Source organism: Euprymna scolopes, chromosome 46, assembly GCF_053919585.1.
Source record: "Euprymna scolopes isolate OS-2025 chromosome 46, ASM5391958v1, whole genome shotgun sequence".
NCBI lineage: Eukaryota > Metazoa > Mollusca > Cephalopoda > Sepiida > Sepiolidae > Euprymna > Euprymna scolopes.
Genome location: NC_136527.1, coordinates 105,165,127 through 105,177,569, shown reverse-complemented (window position 1 = coordinate 105,177,569; position 12,443 = coordinate 105,165,127). Strand labels below are relative to the sequence as shown.

General features: G+C 31.3%; 1 protein-coding gene and 1 pseudogene across 1 annotated transcript in view; one reads left to right on the top strand and one right to left on the bottom strand.

The window, feature by feature from the left end:
* Positions 1–12,443, bottom strand: part of LOC145270567 (syntaxin-like) — a 619,650-nt gene that overhangs the window by 56,371 nt on the left and 550,836 nt on the right. The window contains exon 9 of the mRNA XM_080126202.1: positions 4,600–4,710. Within this exon, the coding sequence (XP_079982328.1) occupies positions 4,600–4,710 (111 nt within the window). The remainder of the gene's footprint in view (positions 1–4,599; positions 4,711–12,443) is intronic.
* LOC145271812 (U2 spliceosomal RNA) lies at positions 12,202–12,335 on the top strand (annotated as a pseudogene).

Sequence of the window (12,443 nt, the reverse complement as noted above, 5' to 3'; positions counted from 1 at the left end):
CATTAAAAGTTTTTTTTTTTTTTTTTCTGAGGGCTCAGAAATACCCGGGTTTGGATATGCGAGATGAAATTGGGTAGACCATCTAAATTTACGAAAAAATCATAATACATTGTAGCCTACATTGCACCGTAGAAGATCTATTGTTGATCTTATAAAATTATTTTATATATAACAGCTTGAACTAAAGTTTAAAATGTAAGTGCCAAGTATTATGCTTCAATTGTGCTCTAAACAGAAACATTCATTTTGAACGTTGCCTTGTCATATAAAAAAAAAACTACTGTTGATTTTATATCTCGGTCCTTTCGGCTTGTGTGGTGATAAATCTTCTCAAATGCACTTGTGATGCTAGGCTGTGTAAGGTGTTAACTTTGGTCAAAATCGCCTGTTCCTTTTTTCATCGGATTATTTTGATTACTGAGACATAACGAAGACATTCCGATACGAAACCTATCTAAGAACACTGCCAAGTAGGTAAAGTACCTTTGTGTGAAATTTTATAAAACAACGGCCCAGTTATTTTGGAGTCCAAAGGGAACGAACTCACACACATACAAAGTTCTTTTTATATAATAATAGATAAAAATTCTACGACAATAAACTGCATACGACAACATTATCTACATAGTGTTTTCTTTATGCCACTAAAATGCAGAAATCGTTTTTTCATAATCCCCATCTGTTATCCTCTATGTTGATGCTGCAGAGAAATTTCTTGATTGCAACAAAGCATCGATTTGCGGATTGGAATATCTTGTAGTCTCTGAACATGCACTGGATAAGGTAAGGGAGGCTAGGGCAGTAGCTCTAGATATATTTAAGGTCTTTGATAGGGTATGGCACGATGGTTTTCTCATGAAAATTAAATCATGTGGTATTACTGGACAGATACCTAACATAATCAAATCTTTTTTAAAATAGGAGAAAAATCCAGTTTGTCCTCGACGGTCGTACGTCAAAACAATATGATATAAATGCGGGTCTACCTGAGGTGGCGATCGTTAGACCTTTATTATTGTTGATATTCACAAATGACCTCTCTGATAAAATTGTCTCCGAGATGGGTATCTTTGCTGATGATAGGGCTATGACAACAGCATATTCTTTTCCTTGTTTTGATTCTCAGGTATATATCCATTGATATCTCATATGATTTTTATGTAGAGTGATGTGGTTCTCGGTTGATTAATTGTGTCTAGCTGTATCGGATATATACTAGAGAGTCAAAACAATGAAAAGAATATGCTGTTGTCATAGCCCTACTGATGACACCATGTTCTATAACAGACAAGAGAGGAAAAAGGCTGAAACCTTAGAGGAAGACCTGATCTGTAATGGATTAAAGATATAAACGGATGGTCACATTTGCTGCTGCTAAGACTAAGGTTCTTTCCTTTAATAATTAACCTTCTCAACCACCGATTGGTTAACAATAGTAAATTTTTTTTTTCTGCTGTGCCTCAAACCATTCCTTTCACAACTAAATTGGCGAAAAGTCAGGATAGGGTTACTCTTCCTAATGGTCAGCCACTTATATGTGTAATATATTTGCTGCAGTCGGTCGTTCAAATGTGCTTTTCAGTCTACATAATTTCTAAATCGATTTTTGTCACTGTCTACAATATATACACCTGGCAGCAAATAAAACACAACACAGCTGATTTATAAAAATATTTTGTTTATTCCCAATGACAACGTTTTCCGATTTAGTATGACGAGTGTTCACATCAGTGAAGTCGTGTCAGGAGTGTGGTGCGGATGTTTTGGTAGCTTGTCCTCGCTCTGTGACCAACTCTCTGTGTACTATTCACTTTCTGTTGTGTCGATTTATGTAAACGTTCTTTCATCCTGGAATGTTTAATATTTCCCATTGTCTATTGTTCTACTTCCTAAACTGATATTTTTCTCGCATATTTCTGGCCAAATTATGCATTTCAATAGACAATGGTGGAGAGGCTCGCATTTCTCAAATGGAATTAATTTGCATGTGTGCAACCCATCGAATGCCTCTTTTCACAGAGTCATCTGCCAAACATCCAACAGAGAGGGCATAAGAATTTGTCAGAGCATATTCCATCAAAACACTTGTAAAACAAGCACAGTAATACGACACTGTGGTGATGGGACAGGGACTGGAGTTAGATTGATAGTGTGGGGCATATAAGATTTTGATTTCAGTATGACAGTTGTGACATCAGTGAAGACGCATGATGGGGGCGTGGCTGCTTGGCAGTGAAGAAAATGTGTCAGTTTGTCCTTACTCTGTCCGACTCTCCTCTCTCTGACCTTGTTCGCTTTCTGATGTCAATTTATATAAATATTCTTTCATTCTGGAATGCTTAATATTTCCCATTGTCTGTTGTTTCAAATCTTTTGACCGATATCCTCTCACATATTTCTGATCAAATTATGCATTTCAATGGACAATGGCTCGCATTTCTCAATTGGAATTAATTTGCATGTGTGCAACCCATCGAATGGCTCTCTTTACAGGGTCACCTACCAAATATCCAATGGATGCAATGCGACTGGTGTTGACAATTTTGCACTCGCATCATTAACGGAATTGGCAATACACCCTTTTCAACTTCTCGCTATAAAGACGAGCGGAGCAGTAGGTACAGCAACTGACGATATTGGAGACAGTGTTATTTGGTAGAATTGCTATTTCTATGTTCCAGTGTTTCTTTGAATAAAGTCGATTCATATTTTAACGTTTTCCTTGTAAGATGGTGATAATTTTCAATATTCAACTTCCAGACATGGCTAACTTTTTTCTTTAGTATTGTTACAGTCAGTCGAGAAGCCCTGTGGTATTTTAACTTTACTAAATGCCGTTCTTCAAACCAATCATTTCACAACTAAATTGGCAAACAGTCACACGATCAGACTATGTGATGCAGCATCCAAAGCACTTTTGAAATTACTTTGGAAACAAGTATGGATGGCTCAAATGATCGACAATTATTCTCCATCTAGACAGTCGAGTCTCTTGTGCCTTGTTTGACGTGAAACAACAGTAAAAGAGAGAAAAACAAAAAACATTTTCACAAGAGATGCAAGAAAGTCTTGCAAATCTTTATGATGGGAAAAACCATCTTTGACATCAGGTGAATTGGAACCCTAACCTCACCTCGCTTGTTTAATAGCAGATTTTAGAAGAACCAGGCATATGATCGTATTCTGAAACAATTTTTTTTTTACATATCCAGTTGATAACCCAATCTCCGACAACTTCTAGTAGGTTACGTAAGCAACCGAAATATGCCGAAGCGATCATCCAATCAGGTGTCAGAATCCGATAAGTCCAAAGCGTGGAAAATCATTAAATCAATAAAGATGTTTTGTACCGAAAATCACTTTCAATGGTAACCCTCCTTCCTTCTCCATGTTAAAAAACGACTTTCTAAATAAAATATCGTCTGTAATATGGAGACAGGGCCGGGGGTGAGGGACGATGTTGGGGTATGTCACGTTTTGAAGTAATCATCTTGTTGTCTTCGATTCGGCATCTTTTGACTGCTTGCCTAACCTGCAGGAAGATGCCAATGGAAATTGCTGGAGATTCGGTTGTAAACTGGACAAGTACCCCCCTTTTTTTTTTAAATATATTCCAACACAACACACAACAAAGCTTAAGAATCCTTAATTTCAATATTAGTTTGATAGCAAGTCTCACACAAGTTTTAGTCGTCTTCAGGCAAATTATTATTTCACAAGTAGCAGCGAGAGTTAAATCCAAAAATTCAGTAGGCGAAGTTAAGATGCCAGAAGTGGACTCAGTTTACCTAAATATCAAAAGTGGACTCGGTGGATTTTTAACAGTATTTTGTATAGATTTTATTTTTAACTCATTTTCCCAAACTTACTGTATCGAAAAGAGAGTCGGGCGCCATTTTTAATTTTCCAATACATTGGTAAACACTGTTTTTCAAGCTGAATAAACATGGTACATGAAATAAAAACACTAAAAACATATCCAGTTAGGTAGAAAAGTAACTTATCTTGCCTTTGGTAACATTTATTTGTTATATTTTTGTTTTTTTGACAACTTTTTCGAATCTATGTGTACAGTAATACAAACCCAATTTTATTTTTTGCTTTGACACTTGTGCTATCAGGAAAAAATAAATAAATAAATAAAATAAATTAATGAGAATTTTTTATTATTTACATTTCTATAAATGGTGTCTTTTTGAAATAATATATTTATGTCTGCCACAGAATTTTGTCCTTTAAAAAATGTATGAAAAGTTAGTGTTTATAAAAAAAAAAAAAAAAAAAATATTAATTTCGTTTCATGTTTAGTGACTTCCGTTTCATATTTAGATAAACCGAGTCCACTTCCGGCATCTTACTTATGAGAACTGAATTTTTTTTTATTTAAACGCAGCAAGTTTAAAAAAAAAAAAGAAAAAAAAAAAAGAAAAAGAAATACCAAAAAGAGAAAACCCGGGGGTGTCATCCAGAAGGTGTGATTAGTTTGGTTAACGATTTCAACATCGTTAGTAAGCAATTCAACCGTCACCCTGGCCGAGAAGGTGGGACGGGTCGTAACCATTTACCAAAAATATGGAATGTGGCCAATGTGTCACTTACCTGTCTGGCTTTACTCTGGTACTTTACCGCCTTCTTTGTGTCCACTTTCGCAGTTTCTATGTAGTCAACGGCAGCTTCGACGTTGTACTCTATTCGATCGATCATCTCTCCCTGAAAGAGAAGCATATGCACATGTTAGAAGGAGTATTTAAAAAAGGTCTCCATTTTACCAATATTTCTGTTTGGAATAAATTTTTTTTTTTTTTTAATAATTAGTCACAGCTTATCAATGCTAAAAGCAGGTTCATGAGATGGATAATTGTCAATAAAATGATGAAGAATGTTATTAGAGGATTAAAAATGCTGAATGGAATACCAAACATTTAGTTACTGTCATAGGACATATTTTCCTCTTATGATATGAAGAAATTATGATTCATTACACAAAAGATAATATTAATTATCCAACTAATAACGTATAATAAAAATAAAATATAATAAAAAATAATTATTAATATAATTAATAATTATAATATTAATTATTCAAATAATAACATATAATCAAAAATAAATATAATAAAAATAATTAATATAATTAATTATGATATTAATTATCGAAATAAAATATAATAAAAATAACATATAATAAAATAATTATCATTATAATTAATAATCATAATGATAATATTAATTATCCAAATAACATGATAAAAATAAAAATTATTAATATAATAAAAATAATTATTAATATAATTAATAATTATAATATAAATTATTCAAATAATAACGTATAATAAAATAAAATAAAAATAATTAATATAATTATAATATTTATTATTCAAATAACATATAATCAAAAATAAAATATAATAAAAATGATTATTAATATAATTAATAATTATAATATTAATTATCCAAATAATAACATATTATAAAAATAAATATAATAAAAATAATTATTAATATAATTAATAATTATGATAATAATTATCGAAATAAAATATGATAAAAATAAAATATAATAAAATAATTATTAATTGAATTAATAATCATAATGATAATATTAACTATCCAAATAACATAATAAAAATAATAAAAATTATTATTTATATAATTAATAATTATAATAATATTAATTGTCCAAATAATAACGTATAATAAAAATAATTATTAATTAATAATTATCCATATAATATATAATAAAAATAAAATAAAAAATAATTATTAATATAATTAATAATTATAATATTAATTATTCAAATAATAACGTATAATAAAAATAAAATATAATAAAATAATTAATATAATTAATAATTATAATATTTATTATTTAAATAATAGCATATAATCAAAAATAAAATATAATAAAAATTATTATTAATATAATTAATAATTATAATATTAATTATCCAAGTAATAACGTATAATAAAAATAAAATGTAATAAAAATAATTATTAATTAATAATTATAATGATATTAATTATCCATATAATCTATATATATAAAAGCGAAAATGTATGTATGTATGTACTAGCGGGGGGTACCCGGCGATGCCCGGGTGTCTTGAGGTAAATCAAAACTCCGGGGGGGGGGGTAAATAATAATAAAAAAAATGTTTTGTTAGGTGAGTATGAGAATCCAACCCGTACCCTTGAGTTGGAAATTAATGTGTGAAAAAAAAAACAAAAAAAAAAAAAAACGTGCTACATTAATCATTGAGCCACGGCGACAGACAACGTTAAACATGTTTGAAATTATTTATTTAACTATAAAAACAGGTGTGCGCAATAAAAGTTAACTCTGCTGCTTCCATTTGACCTAATTAAGAAGGTCAAATAGAGAGTCACGCTGGACGTTTTTCCCCGACGCAATGCCTAGAACGTCCGTTTGAATTTAGTTTCAGTTTATTTATACTAAAAAGCCCAATCAACACGCGAGAAGCCAAACTAGCAATAATTTTGTAAAAGTCGACATAAATAAATCTATAAGCTACATGTGTTTCCAAATCCTACATATTATTATCTAGAACCTATATACACAGTTTTAGGCGATAGTAACGACCCCGGGAGCGTGTGCGAGAAAAGCCTTTTGAAGACATACACGAAATGGTCACACACATTTTGCCTTTTATATATATAGACTAGCAGGGCTACCCGGCGTTGCTCGGGACCGTATAAACAATGAAAAAACAAAAGCAGATATTGAACATATGTTTGATTCTTAGGGGAGAGGAATCTTTCATCTCTATGTATTATTTGTTTTATCTACCCTAGGACTGATATTGTTCATGTTTTATCCCTAGCATAGGTAATTTACAGCATGTATATGAAATTGTTTTACCTTAGGGAGAAGAGAACAGGTAATATACAACATAATGTGTCTATATTACATCCCTGGCAACGCCTAGAAACCAGCTAGAACATGTATTTCAGTCAATCTTTATTATATCCTGGGCTATGCCGGGAAACCAGCTAATCTCTTTTTAGTGACTTGACCACCAAAATACCTCCCTAAGTGTGTCCTTTCTTTTGAACTTATTAGATATAGGTATCTAGAAATGTGTGTGAAATTTTGTTGAATGCATTGTTCACTATGATTTTCTTATTGTTCTACACAATATCAACTGTAGCGAAATAACACAGTAAACTTAGTGTAGTGTTAGAATAAAGAGCAAAGGAAAAAATTAGAATCATATTTTGTAATTGCAAATCTAAATTTGCTAGCATGTACCAGTATTGGCCAGGTTGTGGAAATTTGGAACTTATAACATATGTAGTGGCCTTTTCCTAGATACCTATTGCTAAAAATTATACTTTCATTTTGTTAGAAAAATCTCTCTTCAGATGCCCTGCATCATTCAAAATAAAAACAAATATTTTTATAATTGTTTCAGTATATTGCTACACAATGTGAAAGTTTTTAACGTTTGTAAAAAAAATCATGAATGTGCTTATATTGCAAAAAAGAAAATATCAGTGCACAGTATTGAAAGTGTTTGAGATTCAAAAGTCTGTAACATTTCTACTAACTTCATAAGATGTCATGTGAGAAACTGAATTGAATATCAAGACATTATCTGAAGCGTTTTTATTTTGGTGTAACATATGTGTTTACAGTGAACCTTAACTTTTAATAAACAGATTGGTATGCAATGACATAGGCTAAGAATCTTTAAAATATATATAAATTGGAAAAATGTGTGAACAAATGAAAAAAAAATGATCCGCTCCACTTGATGACATCAAGCACAGTAATATTTTAGTGAAGAAAATATGAAATTGATGTTCAGTGATTAGTTTGGATGAATGAGAAAATGTAATTGTTTGATGCATAAAAATAACTCAGTTGCTGTATTTGATATTAAGCAGCAAAATATAGTGATTTGAATATTTGGGAAAACATCAAACCAGATTATGTAAAAAGAAAAAAAAAAGATGAAATTAGAAAATATATATTTTATGTTTATGGGTTCTGCCAATCAAAATTTTGTGGCAGAAATTGGGTGATTACCATGCAATTTTATTTTGGTAAAATTCTTAAATTATTAGAATGTTTATTATAATTTCTAATTAGTGACTTGTTATAATCAAAATCCGCCCTAAAGAGTGTCCTTTCTTTTATTAGGTATCAGAGTAGGTATCAAGATTTCTACTTCTATACAAATGTGATATTTCAGATCTGTACATAAAAAATTTGTTGAATATATAGGTTGAGAATTGTTCTGTGTCGCTCTCTCTCACACACACACACGCATTCTCACTTTTATAGATATAATAGATAGATTACTCTAGATATATTTCCATATGTCTGAATACCCTATATACAAATTTTCAAATCTGTAGATAAAAAAATTTGTTGAGTATATAGGTTGAAAATTGTTCTCTCTCTCTCTCTCACACACACATTCTCAATTTTAGAGATATAATAGATAGATTATGCTAGATATATTTCCATATGTCTGAATACCCTATATACAAATTTTCTAATCTGTAGATCAAATATTTGTTGAATATATAGGTTGAAAATTGTTCTTACTCTCTCTCTCTCTCTGGCTACCTCACACACACATTCTAACTTTTATAGATATAATAGATAGATTATGCTAGATATATTTCCATATGTGTGAATACCCTATATACAAATTTTCTAATTTGTAGATAAAAAATTTTTAGAGTGCATAGGTTGAGAATTGTTCTCTCTATCTCTCACACACACACATTCTAACTTTTAAAGATATAATAGATTATGCTAGATATATTTCGATATTTCTGAATACCCTATATATAAAAATTTGTTGAATGTATAGGTTGAGAACTGTTCTCTCTCTCTCTCTCTCTCTCTCTCGCTCACACACACACACATTCTCACTTTTATAGATATAATAGAAAGATTATCCTAGATATATTTCTATTTGTATGAATACTCTATATACAAATTTTAAAATCTGTAGATAAAGAATTTGTTGAGTATATGGGTTGAGAATTGTTCTCTCTCTCTCTCTCTCACACACACACACACACATTCTCACTTTTATAGATATAATAGATTATGCTAGATATATTTCCATATGTCTGAATACCCTATATACAAATTTTCAAATCTGTAGATAAAAAATTTGTTGAGTATATAGGTTGAGAATTGTTCTCTCTCTCTCTATCACACACATTCTCACTTTTATAGATATAATAGACAGATTATGCCAGATATATTGAAATATGTCTGAATGCCCAATATACAAATTTTGAAATCTGTAGATAAAAAATTTGTTGTATACATAGGTTGACAATTGTCCTCTCTCTCACACACACACACATTCTCACTTTTATACATATAATAGATAGATTATGCTAGATATATTTCTATATGTCTGAACACCCTATATACAAATGTTCAAATCTGTGGATAAAAAATTTGTTGAATGTATAGGTTGAGAATTTTTATCTCTCTCTTTTTCTCTCTCTCTCTCTCGCTATCTCACACACACGCATTCTCACTTTTATAGATAAAATAGATAGATTATGCTAGATATATTTCCATATGTCTGAATACCCTATATACAAAGTTTCAAATCTGTAGATAAAAAATTTGTTGAATATATAGGTTTAGAATTGTTCTCTCTCTCTCTCTCACACACACATTCTAACTTTTGTAGTTATAATAGATAGATTATGCTAGATATATTTCCATATGTCTGAATACCCTATATACAAATTTTCTAAACTGTAGGTAAAAAATTTGTTGAGTATGTAGGTTAAGAATTGTTCTCTCTCTCTCTCTCACACACACACACACACACACAAGTTCTCACTTTTATAGATATAATAGATAGATTATGCTAGATATATTTCTATATGTCTGCCTACCCTATATACAAATTTCCAAATCTGTGCCCAAAAATGTGTGGAATATATAGGTTGAGAATTGTTCTCTCTCTCTCTCTCTCTCTCTCACACATATTCTCACTTTTATAGGTTATATAGGTTGAGAATTTTTTGCTCTTTCCATCACTCACATTCACACTTTTATAGATATAATACATAGATTATGCCAGATATATTTACATATGTCTGAATACCCAATATACACATTTTCAAATCTGTAGATAAAAAATTAGTTGAATATATAGGTTGAGAATTGTTCTCTCTCTCTCTCTCTTTCTCTCTCTCTCACACACACATTCTCACTTTTATAGATATAATAGATAGATTATGCTAGATATATTTCCATACGTCTGAATACCCTATATCCAAATTTTCTAATATGTAGATAAAAAATTTGTTGAATATATAGGGTGAGAATTTTCCTTCCTCTCTTTCTCTCTCTCTCTTTCTCACACACACACAAGCTGAAAATTGTTCTCTCTCTCTCTCTGACTCTCTCTCTCTCACACACACACACACACACATGGTCATTTTATAGATATAATAGATAGGTTATGCTAGATATATTTCTATATGTCTGAATACCCTATATACAAATTATCAAATCTGTAGATACAAAATTTGTTGAGTATATATGTTGAGAATTGTTCTCTCTCTCTCTCTCTCTCACTCACTCACTCACTCACTCACACACACACACACACATTCTACCTTTTATAGATATAATAGATTATGCTAGATATATTTCCATATGTCTGAATACCCTGTATACAAATTTTCAGATCTGTACATAAAAATTAGTTGAATATATAGGTTGAGAAATGTTCTCTCTCTCTCTCTTCTCTCTCTCTCTTTCACACACATTCTCACTTTTCTAGATATAATAGATAGATTATGCTAGATATATTTCCATATGTCTGAATACCCTATATACAAATTTTCTAATCGGTAGATAAAAAATATGTTGAATATATAGGGTGAGAATTGTACTTACTCTCTCTCTCTCTCTCTCTCTCTCTCTCTCACGCACACATTCTCACTTTTATGGATATAATAGATAGATTATGCTGGATATATTTCCATATGTCTGAATACCCTATATACAAATGGTCAAATCTGTAGATAACAAATTTATTGAATAGATAGGTTGAGAATTGTTCTCTCTCTCTCGCAACCTTACACACACAACCACACGCAAACATTCTGACTTTTATAGATATAATAGATCGATTATGCTAGATATATTTCCATATGTCTGAATACCCAATATACAAATTTTCAAATCTGTAGGTAAAAAATTTGTTGAATATATAGGTTGAGAATTGTTCTCTCTCTCTCACACACTCACATTCTCACTTTTATAGATATAATGTATAGATTATGCTAGATATATTTCTATATGTCTGAATACCCTATATACAAAGTTTAAAATCCGTAGATAAAAATACGTTGAGTATATAGGTTGAGAATTGTTCTCTCTCTCTCTTACGCACACACACACACACACACACACACATTTTCACTTTTATAGATATAATAGATAGATTATGCTAGATATATTTCCATATGTCTGAATACCCTATATACAAATTTTCAAATCTGTAGATAAAAAATGTATTGAATATATAGGTTGAGAATTGTTGTCTCTCTCTCTCTCTCTCTCTCTCTCTCTCTCTCTCTGGCTACCTCACACACACACACATTTTCACTTTTATAGATATAATAGATAGATTATGCTAGATATATTTCCATATGTCTGAATACCCTATATACAAACTTTCAAATCTGTAGATAAAAAATTTGTTGAGTATATAGGTTGAGAATTGTTCTCTCTCTCTCACACGAAACTGTGCGCTCGGCTTCTTCCCCCCCTTCCCACCCCAAATGCTTGGGAAACTGTGCACTGTTTTTGTTGGTTTTCAAGCTGCCTCTTCACCCCCCCCCACACACACAGTTTAACAGTAGTAGGAGGTCAAGAGAAAGAGGGTGAGAGAGAGAGAAGAGTAAGTTGGTGAGAGAGAGAGAAAAGAGAAAGAGGGTGTTGGTTTTATATTTTTATTATCGTCTAATATTTTGAAAGCTGAATTTCTAATAAAATGTGCATCTATAGGAGATAATGCCTGGGAATGTGTTCCCCCCCCCCCCACAGTTTAACAGTGGTGTGACGTCAAGAGAAAGAGGGTGAGAGAGAGGGAAGAGTAAGTGGGTGAGAGAGAGAAAGAGAGAGAAAAAAAAGAAAGACGGTGTTGGTTTTGTGAAAAAAGTTGTTATTTACAATTGTTCGCATTCTTGGCCTTTTGGTCAAGATCAAAGTGTAGTATCTGTTCTTCAGATGCTGCACTTCTATTTCTTGTTCTCTTTCGGTGGAGGAGAAATCCTCCACGACTGAGACAATTTTTATTTTTGTACCTTTTCTCCACGTTAAAAAACGACCCTGGTGTCTAACTCTGTCCCGTGGGGAGGCATAGTAAATAGGTACAATTGTTCGCCATTAGTGGATGTTGACGTCACGTCACGTGACA